Source organism: Macrotis lagotis, chromosome X, assembly GCF_037893015.1.
Source record: "Macrotis lagotis isolate mMagLag1 chromosome X, bilby.v1.9.chrom.fasta, whole genome shotgun sequence".
Taxonomy (NCBI): Eukaryota; Metazoa; Chordata; class Mammalia; order Peramelemorphia; family Peramelidae; genus Macrotis; species Macrotis lagotis.
In genome coordinates this window covers 627386308-627410827 of record NC_133666.1, presented here as the reverse complement: position 1 = coordinate 627410827, position 24520 = coordinate 627386308, and the positions used below count along the sequence as shown (strand labels likewise).

At 42.9% G+C, this 24520-nt stretch overlaps 1 protein-coding gene across 1 annotated transcript in view; it reads left to right on the top strand.

Annotated features, from left to right (window-relative positions):
- CACNA1A (calcium voltage-gated channel subunit alpha1 A) overlaps positions 1-24520 on the top strand; it is a 366968-nt gene that overhangs the window by 317612 nt on the left and 24836 nt on the right. The window contains exons 34-40 of the mRNA XM_074203549.1: positions 3469-3585; positions 4060-4125; positions 6043-6158; positions 6542-6692; positions 7300-7427; positions 10030-10126; positions 12733-12838. Coding sequence (XP_074059650.1) covers positions 3469-3585; positions 4060-4125; positions 6043-6158; positions 6542-6692; positions 7300-7427; positions 10030-10126; positions 12733-12838 — 781 coding nt within the window. The remainder of the gene's footprint in view (positions 1-3468; positions 3586-4059; positions 4126-6042; positions 6159-6541; positions 6693-7299; positions 7428-10029; positions 10127-12732; positions 12839-24520) is intronic.

Here is a 24520-nt window from a genome sequence, read left to right as displayed (position 1 = left end):
AAGGAAGCAGCATGAGGAGAAGGAACCCTGGTACCCATTCTCCCATCTTGATTAGGGCCCAGAATTCATGCAGCAAAACTTTCCTAGGCCAGGGGAGTCCCCCAGAGGATGATAAAAATGAGAATTGATATTGTGCTATCATAATTTCACAGCACTTTATATAAATTATTATCTCATTTTATCCTCACAAAACATTTTATCCTGTGGGGAAAATGTTATAATCCCCACTTTGCAAATGAGGAAACTGAGGCCAAGAGAGGTGAAGTGACTTGCCAGGGTCACATGGCAAGAAAGTGATTGAGGGAGGATTCAAACCCGGATCTTCTCAACCCCAAATCTATCATATTATCCACTATACCAAGCTTCCTTGCAAACATTGTCCCAACCTCTCAGAAGTGCAGAATCGGGGCCTGAAATCTCTGACCATTCATAGGGTGTGAGATTCCTGGGGCTTCCTGCTTGTGGTTGGGCCAGAAAATACCATGGGAGCCTTGCCTCTCATGATATTGAAGCAGGTTCTGTCCATACTAGAACCAGGAGGCACATGGCCAGATTTGAAGATACAACTGAGAGAAGGAGGAGGCTCACTTCCTTATATTCCCAAATTTTCCTGCCCTCCCACAGCCCCTAGTTTAGTCAAAGGGTAGAGGGGCATGGAGGGGACATGGGGAGTATCCAGGCAGTTAGGATAAGGAAAGTGGGCAGAAGATTTGGGGGGGAAATAATTTGAGAGTCTGTGACTCTTTTATACTGGAAAAGAGGATATGGGATGAGTAAGGTTCCAATTCTACCCTTCAGTCACCCCTCTAGGCCTCACTTTCCCCACCTTTAATCCTCTCTCTGGACCCCTGTGTTTCCTTCTTGCTGTGTTCTAAGGTGGGAGGTGGACTTTTTGCATGCATCTCTCCCTTGGGACTGTTCCATGGCTTCTTTAGCATCACCTCAGCATACTGAAAACTTCTTGCCCTGCACCTGTCCCACCCCTTCCCCTTCCCCTGCCTGGGGTCACTGACCTACTGCCGGAGCTTCTGCTGCTCTGCATGCTCTATTGGAGTCCACGTTATGCTCCACCCATGGAAGGGATGGCTTGCACTTATGGGATCGACAGGAGGGGAAGGGTCTCTGAGAGAGTGGAAGAGGGGGCAGAGAAAATGGCCGCAAGGTGGAGAGCCTCAACAGGGTCCACTGGGTGGTCTAGTTCAATTCTAGGGGAGTAGAGTGATGAGAAGATTGGGGAGTTTGTCCCGGATGTCCCACTAGCAACATGAGCTGAAGGCACCTTTAGCTTGACTTTATTCCCAGCTCCCCTTGGGTTTAGTTCGTGTGTTAGGGCAGATTCAGGCTATCTGTGCTGTGTGTTTTGTCTTATCACACCAGCTCAGGGGCACAGGCTGCTCTCCTAGAGCAGGCGTCCCCAAGCCGCAGGCGCCATCATGGCTCTCCAGAAGCTAAGCCTTGCTTGGAGAGAGGGGGCCGAAACTCAGGTCCCTCCATCATCCCCCCTCATGAATGTGCCAGAGGCAGTTAGTCTAGTCTCTTTGAGCTAGAGATGTCTGACAGGCACTTAGAGGGCTGGAAAAGATGCAAGGGCCCTGCTCACCTAGTCTAGTTCCTATAATCCAGCCTTACAAATAGATCACTGCCTGGTAGTGATCGATAATGTGTGCCAGTTAGTTGGGGACTAAAAGTGGGGTCCTTTAACAAGCTTTTCCTGGCTTTCCCCCATATAATCTGAGTGGATTGTTAAAGTAGTGGAGGCTGGGACTTTCATGTTCTATTTCCAAGGCTAGCCTAGCACCCTATGGCACTTATTTCTGCCCTCAATTGGCCCCGGTGGCTCTTCTCCACCTCCCCTTCCCCAAATTCTACCCTCCTCATGCCCATCTTTAAGAATAGAGCAAAAAGACTTTAATCTAGCTATCTCTTAGGCATATATCCCATGTTTTGTCCCTGCTTTTGCCCCAGCCCATCCCCCCAAAATCCACAGTGCCTGCCTCCCTTACACCTGCTTGCACCCACATAACCCTAATAACACATCCCCATATGAATTTGGGGGCTGGACTCACTCTTTTCAAGCAAGTAAGGAAGCAGTTGTTTCCTTATCTCTTTTCCCTCTTCTTCCTCAATGGTTGACCAGCTGCAGAGAAGCCAGGTAGACTACTGGAAAGACATACAGCTTAGAATATCTGCCTTGGGTGAGGAATAAGGGAACAGTAGGGTGATCATCCTTCCCCATACATCTCAACACCTGCCACAAAGATCCTAAAGGCCCCAGCTCTCCTACCAGATCCTAACCTGTTCCTAACTGGTCCTGGCCAATCAACATGTTTCTCTGATGCCTGGGTTTTGGATCGGGTGGGGAGGAGGAGGAGGAGGCAGCTAGGGAGCAGGGCCCTCAAGTAAGGTCTGTGACAATGAGGCAGGGAGGGGCCTGACAGGGGAGGTGCTGGGGGCAGGAATGGCTCCAACTCCCTGCCCCCAGCACCCACCCCCTGTCAGCCTGGGACATTTCCAAGCTCACAACACCCATAGGAGCTCCATCGCTTACTGCAGGCTTGGTCCCACGCTGCTCCACCCAATCCCAGAAGCTGTGAAGCCATCCCAGAGAGGGGGGAAAAGGGCCAAAAATGCATCTTCATGGACTCACCGGGCAGCGAGGACTCACCCTGCAGCCGAACAGCCCCGGCTCCCTTCTGTCCTCCCCATCCCCGCTCGCCAAGGGGGTAAGAAAAGATCCTATTCTGCTTCTCCCGATTGGCTCGAGCGCTGCTGCTCTCAGCCCGCGGCTGATCGTCTGGGGGTGAGGTCAGGGCGGGCCAGAGCGGGGTGGGCAGTGCCACGCCGCCGCATAGTGCTGTGCCGTGCAGTGCACCTGTTGAGTCCGCGTGACTGATGCATTTCTGGCCCGGATCGTAACATGCACATGTAACACGCACAAGCCCACCAGGCCTGAGCTTGCTGGCTTTCCTCTCTTTGGTGTCTGTGCATTGTACATGTGTGACGAGACTCGGCGACGTTACCTGCTTGTGTCCTAGTGTCTCAGTGCATTTGGTTGTTGGGATAAACAAAAACCATAATAATTTTTTTCCTGATTGGATGATTCAAATATTTTTGTTTCTTTTTCCTTTTCTTCTCTTCCTTTTCTTTCCTTTTTCTTTCCTTCTTTTATGGGTTGCAGGGTTGGGGTGGGTGGGAGGGTGTTAGCAAGTGGCTTCCATTTTGAGTTGTTGAGTTTTTCCCCCTACCTCCTTTCTCTCTCTCTTGCTTTTCCCCTTCCTTTCAAAGCTTTTCCTCAAGTGACATTGTGTTGGCTCTTCCTTTCGTTCCTTTCCCTCTTTGGTTCGAGTTTAGATTGCTTTCTCTACTTGATTTTGGGTTCTGGCATTGTCCAGATTGACATAGATGTTGAGTGGCTTTGGGGGCCTACTTGAATGGGCAGATGGTCATGCCTTCTCTCCATCTTCCCAGAACAACTTTATCAACCTCAGCTTCCTCCGCCTCTTCCGGGCTGCTCGCCTCATCAAGCTACTTCGCCAGGGTTATACCATTCGCATCCTCCTCTGGACCTTTGTACAGTCCTTCAAGGTAAGGGATTGTGAGGACAAAGGGAGGGTTGTGCCCAGGTCTGGCTTACACTAAGAAGATAGGTATCAGTTACTCCCCTGAAAGAGAATGAAGTAAGTAATGGTGGGAAGATACCATCATTACTATGAGGCTATGTCTTTAGCAAAGCTCCAACATTAATTCTGCAGGCACTCAAGAGTAGCACTGACAGTGATACTGAATGAATTCAGTCAAGGATGCTTGAGCCAATCCAGAATCTAGCCAGAGGCTCTCCTCTGTTCTTTAGCTTCTTCATTTTCCACTAGATCCTAACCTGCACTGTCTAACCCTAAAGACACTTGGCCTTAGCAAAGGACAGATTTAGATAATTTGTTTAGAAAAGACTAGAGAACCAGTCAAGAAAGGAGGATGTGGGAAAATGTTGTTCACAATCAGGAAGATGTGGATTGTCACAGAGAGAAGGGAAGTAAAAGTCTTCACTTGACTTCTCTTTAGGCTCTGCCCTATGTCTGCCTTCTGATTGCCATGCTTTTCTTCATCTATGCCATCATAGGAATGCAGGTGAGTGATGGGTTATTCTCTGCAAGAACCTCAGTTGATCCAGGAGAGGGTCCCCTTCACTCTCTCTCCTCCAATTAAAACTTTCAGAAGCTCTAGGGGAGGGGAATTTCCCATTTACTTTATTTTCAGAAAGGAAAATAAAATGATAATTTGGGTTCAAAGATTCACAAAGTCATGGAATCACAGAACTGGAAGGGGCCTTTAAGATAATCTAATTCAACTTCATTGTAGATGAGAAGTCTGAGACCTAGAGAGGTGAGGAGCTTGCCCCTTTCCATTATAACACATTGTCTTTTAGGTAGCTAGATGGTGAATCGAATAAAGCTCTGGGCCTGGAGTCAGGAATTCTCATCTTCCTGAGTTCAAATCTAGCCTCAGACATTTTCTAGCTATTTGACCCTGGACAAGTTACTTAATCTTGTTTGCCTCAGTTTCCTCATCTATAAAATGAGCTGAAGGAAGAAATGACAAGCCACTCTAGTGCCTTTGCCAAGAAAACCCCAAATGGGGTCATGAAGAGTCAGATAATTCAGAAACAACTGAAGAACAGCAACAAAAAATATTGTCTTTCTAGTGATGAGCCAGTTATCTACAGTCTTATGGACTAGTAAATGTGAGAGTGCAGGCCTGGTACTTAGTCTCATGCAGCCCATGACTTCCCCTTGGTCAGATGTTATTGGATTTTACCCAAACCTAATCTAATATCATTTTCATCTGTACACATTATGGATGCTTTAGTCAACAAACTGTCCAATGATCACCATCTCCATACCTTTGCCAAGACTGTCTATGCCCTCTCCCCACCTTATCACTTTTTAATTTCCTGTCCCTCCTTTAAAATTCAAATCAAAAACTGCCTCCGTCATGAAATCTTCCTGGATTCCTCCAGGTGTCATCTGCCTCATTATAACTCACAAGACTGTGGTAGGAATCCTTGTCTTACCCACACAAGGAAGCCTCCAACTGCCTGCTCCATGATGTGGGTTGCACAGTGGCCACAGCTGTCAGCAAGAAGCAGCACAAGGTTAATTTAGACAAATAAAAACTGAATTCCAGGGGAAGAAATTGGAGAAAGTCTTGCTTGAGATCAGTTTTTCATATGTTCTAGCAGCCTCTTGGCTCATTCTTAAGATTCTGTCTTGACCAACAATCATGTCTACATCAGAGAAGTATAAAATTAGAGTATCATTCTTCCCAAAAAGATTTCTGAAGTAAGCATTTATATAGCAACCAAGTATATGACAAGCATTTTTACAGCTATCAGGGTCACCTCTTAACCACCTTAGGAAGTATGGGGATTTATTATTCTCATTCTTCAGATGAGGAAACTGGGGTAGACAGGCCAAGTGACTTGCCTGGAGGCAGGCTCACACAGCTAGTCAGTGCCTGAGGTAAAATTTGAACCTAGATCTTCCTGATTTGAACCCAATACTCTACTGTGCCACCAGCTGCCTCTAGTTGTTTTCCTAATATTTGATATTCTAGACAGGCTGTTTTCCTTAGTAGTTTATCACAACAGAACATTCTTTCAGTTATCTAAATTTCCCATGTTTTCACTTATCAGCGATTTCATCTTCCCTGTCCTTTGTAAAGATACAGAATCACAATTTCACACCTCCTTGAAGCACTTGTCCTGTATTAAAATAATCTGTATTTATTAAAGTCTTATTGCCTCTCTGCCCCACATGCTGCTCCATGAGAGCAGAGGCTGGTTCTAATCTAAGCTTAGCATGTCTCCCAGGCCTACCATGGTATGAAGTATTCAATCGGTGCTTATTAAATGTTTGTTGATTGGATGGATGGATGGATGGATGGATGGATGGATGGATGGATGGATGAGCCTCCCAAGTATCGACTGGGATCCCAGGCTTGGGAGTATCAGAGTCCTCTTCCCTGAGAAGGCTTCGCTTCCCTTAGGTATTTGGTAACATTGGCATCGATGTGGAAGAAGACGACAATGATGATGATGATTTCCAAATCACAGAACACAACAACTTCCGCACCTTTTTCCAGGCACTGATGCTCCTCTTCAGGTGAATTGAAGGTTTCCAGGAAAAAGCAAAGAGAGGAAGAGAGACAGACACAGATCTATTTGGTGGAGGAGAGCAGAAGCAGGGGAGGAGACAGGGCTTGAAGCACTCTTCCTTAGCTTCCTAATTTGAGCAGAATAAGGTCTGGCACTTTGGTTAGTGCCTGCCAAATACTGGGCATGGTTGTGTATACAAGGAGCAGTATTTTAGGGGTAGATACAAAAAAGTAACCTGAAGAGTTCTCCGTTCTCCTTTCCCACCCTAACTGAGGGAAGGCTGAAAGATCTGTGATTCAAGGCCAGGGAACTGAAGTTCGGGGTGGGGGGGAGGTAGGTGTCCAGTGTTCCCTCGAGCACAACAGGGTCTGACTTCCCTTCTGTCCCTAGGAGTGCCACCGGTGAGGCCTGGCATAACATCATGCTTTCCTGCCTTGGTGGGAAACCCTGCGATAAGAACTCGGGCATCAGGGAGCCTGAGTGTGGGAATGAGTTTGCCTATTTTTATTTTGTGTCTTTCATCTTCCTCTGTTCCTTTCTGGTGAGTCGGGGAGCATCCCATTGACACCCCTCCCTGCTTATCTCTGGGACAGAGTTGATGGGGAGGGAGGGCATGGTTTCCATACTGATATATTGGGGCTGGAGTATTCCTTGTTCATTCCACAAATGATTAATCAATGATCATGTGTAAGGCTCCATGCTTGATGACTCTCTATGTATGTACAGAGAAGGAAGATATGTTCCCTGCCCTACAGAGTTTGTCACCCAGTAGGGGGGTGGTCTAAACAAAAATAACTTCCAGTCTAAGGCAGTAAGGACCAGAAGAATAAGTTTGCTGTGGTTCCTTCAGAGATCTGTGGAACTGCCATGGAAGGCTGGGCCCATTCATTTTCTACAGGAGATCCTTGGGTACCCACCAGGGGTGGGTGTGGGAGGGTGTTTAGAAATGAGGTAGAATGTAACATAAGGTAGAAATTATCAAAGAATCTGTAGAAGGATGTAAATAAGGGAGAAACTCAAAGTTAAGGTAAGGGAAATGGGAATTTCTAAGAGAGATGGGGAAGGGGGGACTTGAGATAGATATCACTGCAGTCTTTTTGTTCTGGGCTCTCACTTAAGCTTACCTCTCCCACTCTGGCTCACTATAGATGCTGAACCTCTTTGTGGCTGTCATCATGGACAATTTTGAGTATCTCACCCGAGACTCTTCCATCCTAGGCCCCCACCACCTGGATGAGTATGTGCGTGTTTGGGCCGAATATGACCCTGCAGCTTGGTAAGAAATTATCTGTACTCTTCTGGCCTCACCCCAACTCCCAGCTTTGGAGGCCACAGGCTGGGAAAGGCCCTAGCTCTTCCCTATTCCTGGTTTAGGAGAGTACTTCTCAAATAAGGCTCTATGGGGCTCCTCTGGAAAGTTAACAGCTATGAGAAGGGATATTGGGAGTTCAGAGAGGGGAGGCCTAAGCTTTCTTCTGGGATCCCTATCTTACCTTTTAAGAGGAGAGAGGTGCTGGGCTGGCAACCACATGATACCCCAACTAACATTCAAAGCAAAGACCCTGTGTAGTCAGGAAGCTAAAGAGAAGATGGAAGGGCCAAAGAAGGAATAGGTGGGAAAATGCCACCTTGTCCTGGGATCTGGACTGAACCTGACCCTGCACAAATTCTGAGCTGTAGGCTCAAAGACCTTGTCAGACCTTTTTGGCAGGATGCTGGACTACACATCTTGAAGACCCTAAGCTGATGTCTCTGCCCCTTTTTACTTTCCCTTCCATTTCCTTGTATTACTAATGCATCAAGTCCCCCAGAAAACAAGCATCCCCTTTCCCCACCCGACCACTCTCCTCTATTCAACAAAACCAGGATTAAGTACCCCTAATGCACTGTAACAACAGCCGCCCCCCACAATTTTCTCAACCCAGTCATCATGCAAGAATTCCCACTCATCCCTTTTGAGTCTGAAGCTCAGTTGCTGAAGGTCCCTGAAAGATCCTCTTTGAAGCCTCCCATGCCTGGGCCTTTGGCACCTTCTCATCTATGGGAACCAGACAGGGGCAAGAAGAGGAGGATGTTCTGTTACTGCAGCCCCTGGGGAACTAGTCTCCCCTAGGTAGGGACCTCTGGTATAGTCAGGCCTTAAGGAACCATTAGGATCAATGGACTTAGATTTTTGCTGGTGATTAACTTTTACTCTTTTAACTTTAGGTCATTTCAGTTGACTTGCATCCAACTGCTTGTCTAATAACATTAACACCTTGCCTCTGCTCTCCTTACCCAAAGAGGCTATTTAGATTGTCTACAGGCCCGGATGGGGTCACCTTATAAACCTAACTGTGTTTTGTTGTTGTAATACCACCACCCTTTCCCACTTCATTTAAGGGATGGGTATGTGTGTATGTGTGTGTATGTGTGTATGTATGTGCACATAAATATATTTGATCATTGATGTAGAGTTAAAACTTCAAGGAAACTTGGGTTGACACCATGTTTTATAGATGAAGAGCTTGAGGCCCAAAGAGGGAAAGGGACCATCCCAAGATCTCTTAGCTAACAAGTAACAAAGGCAGGATGAGAACCCAGGACCTCAAACTCCAAATCCAGTCTCTTTCCCAGCCCCACTCTTGTCTACTTACCCCATGGGCCGCTGGCCTCATCATTAGTTTTGGCTCTGGTACAGAGCTTGTCTCCAAGCAGATGGTGCTGGAGACCCCTTGAGTTGGTTCATCAGTGGACTTCCTTATTCAGAAGTGTAAAAATTAAAGGCGAGTAAAACTATATTCTCATTGCTCCTTTGTGTGCAGTTACATTTCTCCAGTTCTTTTCCTCTGATACAAATGTCTATAGCCAGTGCTGAGAATTTCCAGCCCTGTTATTTATCTCTGTGGTCATGATCTCATGACATCTGTGTGGTGCTATGTGTCTGTATACATGTATATGTTGTATTTGACCCTTAGAATCTGCACTAACACCCGTGTATTCTTCTTACAGCGGTCGGATTCATTATAAGGATATGTACAGTTTATTGCGTGTTATATCTCCCCCTCTCGGCTTAGGCAAGAAATGTCCTCATAGGGTTGCTTGCAAGGTTTGATTTCCACTAAAACCTGCTAGCATCAACGGAATGAATGTGGCTTTTGATTCTTAATATATATATTTCATATATATATATATATACATATTTCAATATATCTTGCATTTAATTAGTGACCTCTTAGCAAACAGAATGCCTAAGATAACGCAGTCACTTAGACTCAAAAAGCATGGAGCATATATCTCAAGTTACCTTTCACCATCTCTGCTTGCTGTTAGCTGAAGCTGGGCATTCCAGGGTCTCAACTGCCCCTCTCCCCAAACCAAAGTCGCATTAATATGGATTTCCATTTGGGGAGGAGTAAAACTGCATTGACGACTTCACCATTGACTCCACTCCCTTTCCCCTCAACTCCTGATGTGCCCTGCCCTCTTTCCTAGGTCCCTCCCTCCCCTCAGTAAGATATCCCTTTCTAAGCTGTGGGCCTCTGCCCAAGTTTAAGGGGAAAAAAGGTGTTCAGGTTTCTGGTAAAGAGTTTCAAGGCCCTCCCTGCCAATTTGCCAATAAACCAAAGTCAGAAGTGAACATGACTTTGCTCTTTCTCTCTGCCAATGTGCAGTGAAGTAATCTTTTTTTATTATTTTTCTTCCATTTTTTCCCTTTTTCGATTTGTTTAAAAAATATATTTTCTTGTTCTCTGCATCTCTCTCTCTATTTTTTCCTGATTTTTTTGGCTCGTGTGGTTCTTCTCTCTGTGTTTTTTTTCCTCTCTTGGTTTTTTTTTTGTTTTTTGTTTTTTGTTTTTTTGTTTTTGGTTCTGGTTTTGTTGTTTTGGTGCTGCCAGGGGCCGCATGGCTTACCCGGACATGTATGAGATGCTCAGACACATGTCTCCACCCCTGGGTTTGGGGAAGAAGTGTCCAGCCCGAGTTGCTTATAAGGTAGACTAAATCTGACACCCACCAAAGGAAAAAAAGGTCACTTTTCTTTTTTTAAATGCTGACAAAGACAACTACCAGATCTCTTTTTCTATTGATACTTCCTTTTTTTTTTCCTTGAGCAAAATAATCATCATCGTCATGATCTTCTTTAACCAATACAGTTGTGTCCATTCTCTTTGGTTAGTGTGTTGTGTTTCAGAGACTCCATTATGGCCAGTAGCATGGGGTGGGGGGGCCACTAGAGAATCAGCCCAAGTCCCTCAGATCTTCTGTCACTGCCCAGAAGCAAACTCACCTTCAAAAAGCAAGTATTACCACCTCAGCCTCACACAAACAGACATGAACACACACACACACACACACACACACACACACACACACACACACACACAAACACACACATACACACAAACATCTACACAGCCCTTAGCCCTGGGAAGTGGGGAAGGGGGTAGAAAAACCTGTGGCGAAATGGAGATATTGAACAGGAGAGGACTATTTTGGCTCACCCCAGAGAAGTCCCCCAAAAAAGTCTTCAATCATCTGGAATCATTCTTAGCTGAGAAAAGAAGGGACATTTCCCATGAACATCCTGAGCCCTCTTTCCCACTCCCCTGTTCCCACACATAGATCACCCCAATCCCAGGGATGGCTTTACAGAGCCCCCTGGATGCCCGGCCCCCAATATTGGAATGTGCTTCTTTGTTGTTCCAGAGTAGACGGGCAAGCCAAAGCTGGGGTCCCAGGACAGGCTGGCTCCCTGACACTTGATATGCATGCTGCATCTCCCAGGAAAGTCCCAGGGTGGGGCTAGGGTGTGTGCATGAAGGGGTCCTGTGCATGCCCTGTCCAGAGAGAGCCTGCAGCAGGTAGCCTTTAAAGGAGTACTTTCTGGGGTTTCAGCTGGGTTTCTGAACTAAAGCCCACTCCCTTAATTTTCTCACCCTGCAAACGATGTCTCCCATTTGCACCAAAGAAACCTCCTCTCTGGGCCCTGCATGACCCTGGGATTCCCATCTCTCCAACAACAGATTTTTTTTTTCAGATAAGCCACAGTAACTCAGATTCTAGAACTTTAAAAAAAAAATCGCCCCCCTGACAAATGACCTTAATAATCCTGACCTTTCCGTTTAGTTTGTTCCCTTTGCCCTCCCTGTCACAATGTCCCTTCCACCCCCTTCTCTGTCAATGCAGTTCTAGCCTGTCTCATAGCTTCTCTCCGTTGCCCTCCTCATTCATCCTTCTACCTCTGCGGGTCCTGATTCACTTTGAATTTGTCTTCTTCTACATCAACCTCCATTGCGTGGGCAACCTTTGGACATTTGAGATTTTTTTCCCCTTTACATTTCTGATCCAGTCACAGCTTCCCCTTTATGTCTCATCTCACCCTCCTCTAGTTGTTCTCTACATTTCCCGATCCTTGAAAACATGCACGTATATGTCTGCCTCTGTCTGCACCTTTCCCTCTTTAAACCTCACATTTTCACATTCTTCTCTTTCTTGATCCCTCTCTTCCTCATAGTCTCTGTGACTTTCCCTCTTTGTCCTAACTGGATTCATGTCTCTGAATTCCCCATCCCTAACTTCTCATCTTCCTGTTTCTTGCTAACTGCTCCACCAAGGACAGTGGGCTCAATGTCTCAGTCTCCCAGTGGGCTTCACACCCCAACACCATCTCCATGCCACTTACAGTCTGACCTAGCCATCCTTCCCACCCACACCACGAGCCCCTTGGAGTAGGGCCCTTACCTGGGACCTAGGGAGCAGACCCACGCCTACCCCCACTCCCACCCTCACCATTGCACTGAGCCGAAATCTGGACCTGTCACTGAATACTGATCTCTATGGGAGCTATGAATGAGTCTCGAGATTCCATGTGGATGCTTTCCTGTCTGTGACGCCTTGTCCTTGGCTGCCGTGTGGTGCTTGGTGTTCCATGTGGCCTGCCCTGCATGCCCCACTCCTTCTTCGTGAGGGCCAGTGGCCAGTCTAGCCCACTCCCTGCCTGCCACCACTCCTCCAAGTGTGCACCAAGCATCTCAGTGGGAATGTGACATGTGCTGTTCTGCTCTGATCTTATGCAGTCTGGTCCAAGGTGGAGGGCATTCCTCTCTAGCCCTTGACCTATGTGCTTCTGCATGCTGCCTGCATGCCCCCCCCCCGAAATTGGTCTGTGAGGCTTCCAGACATGTTCTATTTTTCCTTGGAGTTTGATCTGAGTTGAGCCGTCCAGGGAGAACTCTGTTAGGCCATGGTGTGGGGGAGGCTCCAAGGATTGCAGGGGATGGGTGCTGGTTCATGAGAATAATTAAAGATACCAGTGGACAGAAGAATTCCCTGCCTCATGCACTAAAGCCCAAGCAAACCACCACAAAGGAGTGATCTCTCATCTTAGACAGATGAGAGGAGCCCAGGGGCTGGCCACTACCTGGGTTTCCCTTCATCAAAAGAAGTGGGGACTAGGGGTAACCTCCAGAAACCTGGCCAACCTCAAGAGTTCTTCCTGCTGCTCTTTGGTTTTTGAAATGCATTCTGGAGGGGACTGAGGACATGGGGGACAATGAGAGGGACACTGTGCTAACTGGCAACATGTTGACTCTCCGCAGAGACTTCTGCGAATGGATTTGCCTGTTGCAGATGACAATACTGTTCACTTCAACTCTACTCTGATGGCCCTGATCCGGACAGCCCTAGATATTAAAATTGCCAAAGGTAAAAGAGAGGGTGAGAGAGCTGGGAGGTCCCAATGCTGAGCCAGGGTCTTGGTCCTCTGAAAGGCAGAAGGGCTTGTGGGGAGATGTTCAGTGGCCCCATAGAGATCTAATGGGCTGAGAAAGGCAGTTCTGACTCAGCCCACACAAAAGGGTCATAAGTGTTGCTCCTTCCACTGAAGGGAGGACAACGTCTCTACCCAAAGATTTCATTGACTACCTGAAAAACACCTTCTCCTTGAAGGGATATGTGGATAAAATGGGTTGGACAGGAGAGGAAAGAGAGATGGAAGACTGATATCAGGGCTCCAGAATCCTTGTAAAGAAAGCTTTCAATTGAGGTGTCTTTGGGAACACTTTCAGGGAATATATTCTAAGTGATGGAAATAAAAGAGACCCATGTACTGCTCCTGACTCTGCAGGGGATAGCAGATCTTTACTAGACTTCCTCCTCTCCCTGAGTTGAGAGTCTGGGCCCCTGTCCTTGGAGTGCTGGGTGATGGAAGATGGTTACTTCAGTGACCACTTGCCCCTCGAACCCACTGGCCTTGGTCTGAAGCCAGAGTTAGCTGCTACCTCACTTAGTGGGAGCACACAGCTGCATGGGCATGAGCTTCTGGGCGGTGGTGATTGGCTTCATTCTCTTCCAGAGCCACAGACTGTACTCATAACCCATGACCCCAGACATCCGTCCATAAAGTCTGTCCTTAAGCCCAAAGTGATCAGCCAACATACATAGTGCATCTGCTGTGCTCTAAGGAGCAGGGGTGACTAGAGAAGGAAAACTGTTAGCTGACTTGGAAGCTAAGGGCTTAGGTAAAAAGCAAGATTAAAGGGGATAATCTTTAAACTCTCCTAGAATGCTTTTAAGAACTTTAGGATCATAATAATCACAGTGAACAGTTTTAGAGTACCTTCTATGTACTGGACACTCTGATAAGTGCTTTCCAAGTATTATCTAATCTGACCCTTAAGACAGGTCTTTGAGGCAGATGCTGCTGTTTTCAATAGAGGTTTGGTGACTTGCTCAGGGTCACACTGCTAGCAAATATCTAAGGCCAGATTTGAACACAGGTCTTCCTGACTGCAGACCCAATGCTCAACCCATTGCACCTAAAAGCAATATTCATAGAGGCTAACATAATATTCATTCTTATCTAGGCATTGAAGAACAGACTTAACAAAACAATAATCTGTGTTAGCCTAATTGGGATTATATATATATATATATTTAAAAATAATCAAAGAAATTTGGTGGAAAGAGAGTCAGGGATGGGATAGCTCAGGGGCATAGTATGGTTAACAAGAGGATGTTTCAGATTCTAGTAAATAAGTGTGCTTGTCAATGGAGGGGAAGAGTGCAGTATTTCTTTATAACATTGTACTGCTCATACTTTTCATCTTCATTCACCGCCATTACTGCACTCCTAGGATAGAGACGATAGAAACACAGAGATGGATAAAGGCAGACTCTTGCTGTCTAAGGGTTCACAGTTTAATTAGAGAATAAAACAAGTATGCATAGACTACTAATGCAAAGCAGTAAGTGGTAAATACCCTAGAAGAATCACAAAGGTCATGCTAGAGGAATCCATAGAAAAAGTCAGAGGATCCAACTTGTTTGATCAGATAAGGCTGAAGGAGACACAGGAAATAGTCCTTGATGGATAACTTGAATCTTGACAGGTGGCAGATGTCTTCTCTGAAAAAGTACAAGGTATGTTTGGGGAATATCCATCCTCCCACTGCTCTGGTGTCCATACAGAACACTGTCACAGTGGTGACGTCAGCAGTACAAAGATGATGATTCTCACTTTTCAAATGTAGAAACTGAGGCAGATAGGTGAAAGTGATTTGCCCAAGATATAGCTGGTAAGCAAATGCTATCCATGCCTGGATTCAAACTTAGTTTTGACTCCCAATTCAGCACTCTTTCAAATATGCCAGAACTATACATAGAAATGTAGATGGGCAAGATTGTGTAACACCTTGAGCTTAGGATTTATTTTGTGAGGAGCCACTGAATGATACTGACAGGTCCAATCAAAACTGTAGCTTAGAAGAAGTAAAGGCAGCTCAGAAAGACTGGAGGAGCCCAGGACAGGACAGTGTGATAGAAGCCCAGGAAGGAAAGAAATGTAAGGAGTGATGGGAAAGAGGTGGAGAGAGGGATGCAGCAGTCTTAGCTGCCTCAGAAAATGAGAACTGGTTTGGTACTGAAGAGAGTGTTGAGCACGTTGAGAAGAATGTTTTCGGAAGGCAGTAGGACAGAAGCCTTGGGTTAATGAGCAGGTGACAAAGGAAGTAGAGAAGATTCTAGGAGTAAAAAGAAAGAGGTTAGAAGGGTGAGCTCACAAAATTAACAGAATGGAGGAAAAGATTGGTTTGGGTTGATTGCTTTTAGGATTGGGGAGACTTGAGTATGGTTGTACATGAAGAGGAAGGAACTTGTAAAGGAGAGCCTAATAAAGATGATCAGAGAGAGAGAGAGAGATGATAATTGACAGAGCAAGACCCTAAATAATAATAGATAACATTTACATGGCACAGGTATCTCATTTTGTATCTGGGAGGTCAGTATTTATCTTCATTTTATATATGTAGAAACTGAGGCAAGGATTGTGAATACTAGCACACCATTAGTATGAACCTGAGACAGGATGTGAACTCAGGTCTTCCTGACTCCAGATTCATTTTACGATCCAGTGCACCACCTAGCTGCCTTGGAAGGAAATTGAAGATGGAAGTGACAGCTTCCCAGAGAAGGTGGTGGAGAGTTTTGTCTTGACAAAGATAAAACTCCTTTTATCCATGGTGGTCCAGGAGAAAGAAGAGAAGATGGATGATAATGAAGATGGGGGGGAATGGGGGGATGGGGAGAATGGAAATATGAAGAACTCAAGTCAGCTTTTCTATTAAAAAATAAAGAGTCTAGGTCAGTGGGAAAGGAATCAAGTTTGGAAACTCAAGAAAGGAAAGAAGTAAGAATAACTATCATAGGGGATGAGACAGAAATTTGACCAAAGATAAATAAAAGGAAAGTCCAGCTACCATTAGAAAACATGAATTTACTCAGTCCAATCAACTACCTTGCAATTCTTGAGCAACCTAGAAGTAGAAAAAAGCAGACAGAAGATGTTACTCAGAGAATTAGGAATTGGCAAGGCAGATACAGTGGAATGTCACTAATGCAACTGGACATAAGGTCTAGGCTTGATAGCAAAAGGAAAGAAGATAGGTGAGGGCCTGAAGGAATGAGAAAATGTCAAAGAGAAATAAGAAAGTAGACCCTACAAAGAGCAGTTTCCTGAATCTTAAGAGTCAGAGGGTATCTTAGAGACCCCATTCCTGGATCATTGCCTTATGGTGGCAGAAGGGTTTATGTAGCTCAATGAATCAATATTGCATAGGAATCTGGAATTGTAAGATCTATAAACCAAGGTAAGCTGAATGTAGTTAACCAGGTGATGGAAAGATTGAACAATGATATCTTGGGTGACAGTGAACTCATTAAATGGATGGGAACAGGAGAATTTAATTTGGATAATCACTACACGCATTACTATGGGCAAGAATCCCTTAGAAGAAATGGATTAGCCAATAAAATGGATTCATCAATAAAAGGGTGAGAAAAGCAGTGTTGGAGTATATAATCTCAGAAATGACAGAATGATATCAATTAGAATCCAAGCCAAACCATTCAACATCACAGTAATATAAGTGTCTGCTCCAACTAGTAATACCAAAGAAGCCAAAGTTTATTTGTTCTAGGAAGACCTATAACAACTTCTAAAAATAACACCAAAAAGCACCAGTCTTGGAGTCAAGAGGACCTGAGTTCAAATCTGGACTCAGACACACACTTTAAAAAAACTTAGCTGTGTGACCTTGGGCAAGTCATGTAACCCCGTCGTCTTGCAAAAACCAAAAGAAAAAAGAAAGAAATAGCTCCAAAAGGAGGCAGTTAGGTGGTACACTGAATACAGCACTTGCCCTGGAGTCAGGAAAACCTGAGTTCAAATCTGACCTCAGACACACACTTTAAAAAAAACCTTAATTAGCTGTATGACCTTGGGCAAGTCATTTAAAACCCCACTGCCTTGGAAAAATCAAAAACAAAAAAAAACAAAACAAAAGCAAAACAAAAAAAACACCAAAAAAAAGTCACATTAATCATAGGGGATTAGAATGTTAAAGTAAGAAATCAAAAGAAAAAATGGAATACCAGCAAGTTTGACCTTGGAATACTGATGGGTAGGAATCAATAGAGACAACTCACTGGTTATAGGAGAATCTCTTTCAACAACCCAAAAGGCACATGAACATTACAAGATAGTCAATATTTAAATCAGATTGATTATATACTTTGCAGTCAAAGGTGGATGAGATCTGTTTAGTCAGTTAAAACAAGACCTGGAGCTAACTGATTCAGCTTTTGATGGTGAGCTTTTGTTTTGTTTTGGGCTTTTTTTTTTTGGCAAGGCAATGGGTGACTTGCCCAAGGTCACACAGCTAGATAATTATTAAGTGTCTGAAGCCAGATTTGAACTGAAGTCCTTCTTCCACTTCACCACCTAGCTGCCCTCATGAGCTTTTTATTTTAAAAATTCAGGTTTAAATTGAAGAAAATAGGAAAAACCATCCAACCACATAGTTATGACCTAAATAATATCCTTTATGAATATAAGTGATGAATAGATTTAAAAGGATTAAATATAGTAAGGTGCCTAAATAACTGGACAGAGGTTCACATTATTAGGGGTAACAAAAAACATCCCAAAGAAAAAGAAAAGCAAGAAAGCAAAATCACTAGCTGATGTTGTTCTACAAATAGCTAAGGAAAGGACAGTGAAAAATAAAAGAGAGGAGGGAAAAATGTACCCACTGAATGGAGAATTCCAGAATACCAAAGAAAAATGAGGTTTTCTTAAATGAGTAATGCAAAAAGAAAAGAAAGCGATAGAATGAGAAAGACAAAAGATCTCCTCAAGAAAATTAAAGATAGGGTGACTAGGTGGTATAGTGGATAGAGTACCAGCCCTGGAGTCAGGAGTACCACAGTTCAAATTTGACCTCAGATACTTAATAACTACCTAGCTGTGTGGCCTTGGGCAAGCCACTTAACCCCACTGCCTTGCAAAAAAAAAAAAAAGCCAAAAAGAAAAGAAAATTAAAGATATCAGTGGAATATTTCATGCAAAAATGAGCATGATGAAAGACAAAAATGTAGGGACTTAAGTAGAAGAGATTAAAAAGAAGTGGCAAGAATATACAGACAAACTATTTGAGAAAAATTTTAACATTTATGGATAATCTCCATCATGTGATTACTGATCTAGAGCTAGACATCCTGGAAAATGAAATCAAACAGGTCTTAGGAAACATTGTTAATTAAAACCTGGGAAAGGGGATAGAATTACAGCAGATCTATTTTAAACTCTAAAAGATGATTATGTTAAAGTGTTGCACTCAATACCAGAAAATCTGGAAAACTCAACAGTGACCATTGAATTAGAAAAGGTCAATTTGTGTCCCAATCCTAAAGAAGAACAATGTCAAAAGAAAGTTCAAATTAATGAATAATTACACTCTTCATATGCCAGCAAAGTTATGCTTAAGATTCTGCAAACTAGACTTCAGCAATATGTGAACCAAAATTACCAGAACTGACTGGTTTTTGAAGAAGCAGAGGAACTAGAGACCAAATTGCTAGCATTTGCTGGATTGTGGAGGAAGTAAGGGAGTTCCAGAAAAACATCTACTTGGCAAGTTGTCAAAGAAATGGGAGTACCATAAAACAACTGATTTGTTTAAGATTGGGAAAGTGGTACAGCAAGGGGGAATATGTCACATTTCTTATATAACATCTATGCAGAGCACATTATGTAAAATGGCAGACTGGACAAATCAAAAGCCATAATTAAGTTGACAGGAGAAATATCAATAATCTCAGACAACACTACTTTGATGTCAGAAAGTAAAGAAGAATTAAGAAGTCTCTTGATGAGGGTGAAAAGGGAGAGAGCTGACTTGAAGTATAACATCCAAAAACCCAACAACTAAGATTTTGGCAATTGATCCTATCACTTACTGGAAGATAGAGGAAGAAGAAATGGCACAATGTCAGATTTTATATTCTTGCACTTGAAGACCACTGCAGGTGGCAACAGCAGCAATGAAATTTTAAAAATGCTTGCTCAGGGGTGGCTAGGTGGCACAGTGGATAAAGCACCTGCCCTGGAGTCAGGAGGACCTGAGTTCAAATGCAGCCTCAGACATTTAATAATTACCTAGCTGTGTGGCCTTGAGCAAGCCACTTAACCCCGTTGCCTTGCAAAAAAACTAAAAAAAAAATGCTTGTTCCTTGGAAGGAAAACTATGACAAATTTGGACTTTATACTAAAAATGAGAGATATCATTACTCTGTGTAGTAAAAGATATGGTTTTTCCAGTAGCAATTTATGGCTGTGAAAATGGTACTATAAGGAAAGCTGAGAATAGTCACTTTTGAGAAGACTTCTGAGAGTTCCTTGAACAGTAAGGATATCAAATAAGTCAATATATAAAGAAATTAATTCAGTCTACTCACTGGAAGGATTAATACTAAAACTGAAGCTTAAATACTTCGGTCACATAATAAGAAGACAGGACTCAATGGAAAAGACTGATGTTGGGAAAGAATGACAGCAAAATTAAAATAAATGGCAGAGACTGAGATGAATAGATAGTGTCATGAACGCAATGAACATGAGCTTGGACAGACTTCAGGAGATAGTGAAGGACAGAAGGACCTGGCCTGCTATGATCCATGGGGTTATAAAGAGTCAGACATGACTGAACAACAACAGTCTCAGAGGCCACCAACCAGTTCAACCTATACATGACCAAGAATGCCTCATATAGCAATTACAGACATAACGTGATATAATGGAAAGAATACTGGACTAGGGGACAGTAGAAACCTAGGTTTGGATCCCAACTACATAGTAGTTGTGTGAACATAGCTCAGTCACAACCTCTCTAAGCCTCTTTCTTTATCTACAAAATGTGGATCATAATCCCTATACTCTACCTCATGCGGTCATTGTAATTATCAAATACTGTGTATCCTGTGCATGAAGCAAATTGCTATCCAGACTTTGATTTAAGGCTTAAAGGAAAAAAGCCTGCCTCTAGAGTCAATCAATCCTAGTTCTAGATAGTTTGAATTATTAGGAAATTGATTTTTATATTGCATAAACTCTTTGTCTTCTATCCATTGCACTGAGTTTGTCCTCTAGGGCCAAGCAAAACAAATTTAGGTCCTCTTCCCTGTTATAGCCCTACATGACTCTGTAGATAGTACCAAGTCCTCTCCAGGCTAAATATCCCTAGTGCCTTCAACTGATCCTCCTATGTGATATGATTCTGAGGATCTTCATCAGTTTGGTTGCCTTCCTTTAAATGCTCTCCAGTTTATCAATGTCATTCCCAAAATGCAATACCTGGATTTGAACACAGTACTCCAGATGTTGATTACACAGAGAGCCATAACTAGGAATAAATGTACCTGTGGCAAAGGAAGCAACAAACAGGACAAGGGGTCTGAAGCTTACCAAGAGCATAATTTGCAGGAGGAAGTATGTCTTACCATATCTTGAGGTTTCCGCTAAAGAGCCTGGTGCTGCTGGGAGAAAAGTAGTCTACCAGGTGGCACTGTAGGCACTGTAAGTTTTGTCACCTAGCTATGCCTCTGAAAGCACACTATAATAAGATATCTCCTCCCTTGTTCTGAACACTGTGCTCTTAGTAAACTAAAATAGCATTAGTTTTGGAGGGTACCATATTGAAATGTTAATTTACTGAATTTTCAGTTCAGTATCCATTTTTGTATGAACTGCTGTCTAGCTTTTGTATTTATTGAAGTTGATTATTTGATCCCACATGTAGTATTGTTGTTCAGGCATTTTTCAGTCATGTCCAATTCTTCATTACCCTATTTCGGGTTTTCTTGGCTAACATACTGGAGTAGTTTTCTATTTCTATTTCCTTCTCTGGAAGGAAGCTGAGGCAAACAGGGGCAAATGGCTTGCCCAGGGTCACACAGCTAGTGCTTGACTAGATGTAGTACTTTAACTTTACTCTATTAAATTTCATCTAAATAGAGTTAACTCAAAAAAAAACACCTAGAGTTAACTCATCATCATCATCATCATTATAGCCTATCTAGATCTTTTTGGAATTTGACCTTGCCATCATTAGCTCTCATTTCCAGCTTGGTGTCAGATGTAAATTTGATATGCATACTATCGATGTATGCCTTTAGGAAATGAGTCCCAGAGGGATGAGTGATGTTCAATAATGATATGCAAGGAAGCAATTCCAAAGAGAAGTAAAAAGGTGTGTGTGGGTTCTTAAGAGATCAGTGCAGATAGGGAATTCACTAATCAACTTAATTGTGCTTTTTTTGGTTGATGGGTTTTTTTAATTTTATTTTTTTCTGTTATGTATAGAAGATGAAAGTAAAGCCAAATAACAGAGAATGAATGGTCCTTTAAAAATGTCTGAAATGCTAAACCCCAGAATGAACTGAGTCTGGAAAAGGAAGCTCAGGCCAATAAAAAGGTGCTTTTTAGCTTTGCTGAGAGAAAAGGAAAATGAGATAATGATAACTGACCATAGGGAGAAGGCAACACTGCTCATTCATATTTTGTTTGTTTTCTTTGCAAAGAAAAGATGACAACTTCTGGGGCAGCTATGTGGCACAGTAGAGCATCAGCCCTGGAGTCAGGAGCACCTGAGTTCAAATCCCAACCTCAAACACTTGATTCTTACTCAAGTTATGTGACCCTGGGCAAGTCACTTAACCCCATTGCCTTACAGAAACCAAAAGAAAAAAAAAAGAAAATGTGACTTTTACACTGGAAATGATAAAACAAAAATGACTAACAGGGAATCGATACCAAAGATAGGACTAGTTAAAAGTGCCTCATTGCTTCCTTATGAATTCAAGTCTTTGACCCAGATGAAATACAAACAAAAGTCCTGAAAGTAGGGGGTGGCTAGGTGGCGCAGTGGATAAAGCACCAGCCCTGGAGTCAGGAGTACCTGGATTCAAATCCAGTCTCAGACACTTAATAATTGTGTGTGAACCCCGTTTGCCTTGCAAAAAATAAACCTAAAAAAAAAGTCCTGAAAGTAACAGCAGATGTGATAGTAACATTTGAGTAAACATGGAAAAATGAAAGTGGTACCTTCAGATCAGCAAAGGGTGAATGTTATCCTGATTTTCAAAAAGAGGAGTCAAAAAACTATGCTTGACTTTGATTCCTGGGAACAGTCTAGCATGGATCATTAAAGAGATGATGATGAGTATAGATAGGAAAGCAGTGACAAGGAAGAGAATGGAGGCACCATTGTTTCATCATATATAGGTCATGTCAGACTAGTCTCATTTTCATTTATTGACAGGATTACTAAACTAGTAGGTGAAGGGAATTGTGTAGACATGATTTTCCTTTTAATTAATTAATTTATTTATGATTTACCTTTTTTGCTAGAGTATCTCCATCTTCTTATGGAAAAGATGAAAAGATATGCACCATGATGTTGATATAATCAGACAGATTCGGAATAGGATAGTTTCAAAAAGTGACTGTTGGGCAGCTAGGTGGCACAGTGGATAGAGCACCGGCCCTGGAGTCAGGAGGACCTGAGTTCAAATATGACCTCAGACACTTAATTTACCTAGCTGTGTGACCTTGGCAAGTCACTTAACCCCAATACCTTGCAAAAACAGCAACAAAAATGATGATTAATGGTTTGATGTCCAGGGATCTCTGCTTGACTATTTTGCTATTTAACATTTTTGTGAATGATTCACATTTAATGAATGATAAAAACATAGATGCTTTATTTATCACATTTTTCAGATAACACTAAGCTGGGAGGAATGGCCACACACTGGATGTCAAGAGTCAGGTTCAAAAGGACCTTGAAAGAGCAGAACAATGGGCAAAATTTAATAAGATGAAATTCAGTTGGGATAAATGAAAATTCTTATGTTGAGCACAAAAAGAATTACAAGTATGATATGAGAGGAAGTATGGTTAAAAAGCAGTTGTTCTGTAAAGGATCTGGAAATTTTAGAACTACAACCTCAAACTGAATCAGCAGGGTGATGCGGAAGATATCCCCACCCTCAAAAAAAAGGGACATAAATTCCAGAAATAGAGAAGTTTATAATCCCCTTGATTCTGCCTTCCCCAGGTTTCATCTGTTGAATTCAGAGCACAAATGTTGTAAGGAGGACAGTGATAAACTGGATAGTATCCAATAAGTATGGTAAAGGGCCTTAAGCCCATGTAATGATAAAAATCATTTGAAGGAACAGGAAGTTTTTAATCTGGAGGAACTCAGGGGGTAACATGATAGTTAAATTTAAATATTTGAAGAGTTTGCTTAGGTAGAAAGTAAAATTCTGTTTGGCTGCAGAGGGTCATACCAGGAGCAAAGAGAGGAATTTGCAAGGAGGTTAGCTTAGCTTGTATGTCATAAAAACTTCTTGACTATTAGAGCTTTCCAAAGTGAGATGGGGGTGCCTTGAGAGGCAGTGAATTATCCCTCCTTTGAGGTCTTGAAAATACAGATGAATGACTAGTCAGATATGCCAACTGGTAGCATAGTGGATGGACTGTTGGATCTGGAGTCAGAAAGATCTGATACTCTGGGCAAGTCACTTAACCTCTACCTGCCTTAGTTTCCTCAGTTGTAAAATGGGGATAATAATAGTAATAATAGCACCTACCTTACAGGTTTGTTGTGAGGAACAGATGATATATTTGTTTTAAAGTGCTTAGCACAGTGCTTGATACAAATTAGGCTCTTTATATAAACTCTTATTTCCATCTCCCTTCCCTTTTTCTAATCTGGAATCCTTGTGTATGACTTAGACTTAAGTAGTCACTGAAGAAGAGAATACAACTTTCAGATTCTCTTTCTATGATTCTTTGATTTGTCCAAGTCATTAACAACAATGTTCGATAGTAGGGAGCCAAGGCTGGTTCTCATGAGCTTGCCATTAGAAACCTTCCCGGTTGACATCAAACTACTAATTTCGGGGCAGCTAAGGTGGCACAGTGGATAAAGCACCGGCCTTGGAGTCAGGAGTACCTGGGTTCAAATCCGGTCTCAGACACTTAGTAATTACTTAGCTGTGCCCTGGGCAAGCCACTTAACCCCATTTGCCTTGCAAAAACCTAAAAAAAAACCCCAAAAAACTACTAATTTGTCTTTAGGATCATTTACTGAATTCATCTACCCCGTAATTGTCCAGCCCTCATCTTTCCATCTTGTCTAAAAGACTCACATAAGACACTCTGGCAAATACCTCACTAAAATCTTTGCAAACTCTTATCTATGATAGTTCCTTGGTCTACCAATGTATTAACCCTATCAAAAATGAGAAACAGGTTAGACTGGCTTGATCAGCTCTACTCATTTTATTCTTTAAAAATCCTCATTTGACCCTGCTATACCCTCAAGCTGCCGTACTGTGTCTCTTCTCTTTTTCAAAGACAATTTTTTTTTAAATTACCTATATTCACTATTTCCACTTATTCATCAGCAGTGGGAAAGATTTACCCAGCCATGATGATCATGGGAGTAACACTAACAGAACAAAGCAAAGAAGTTATAGTTCTGA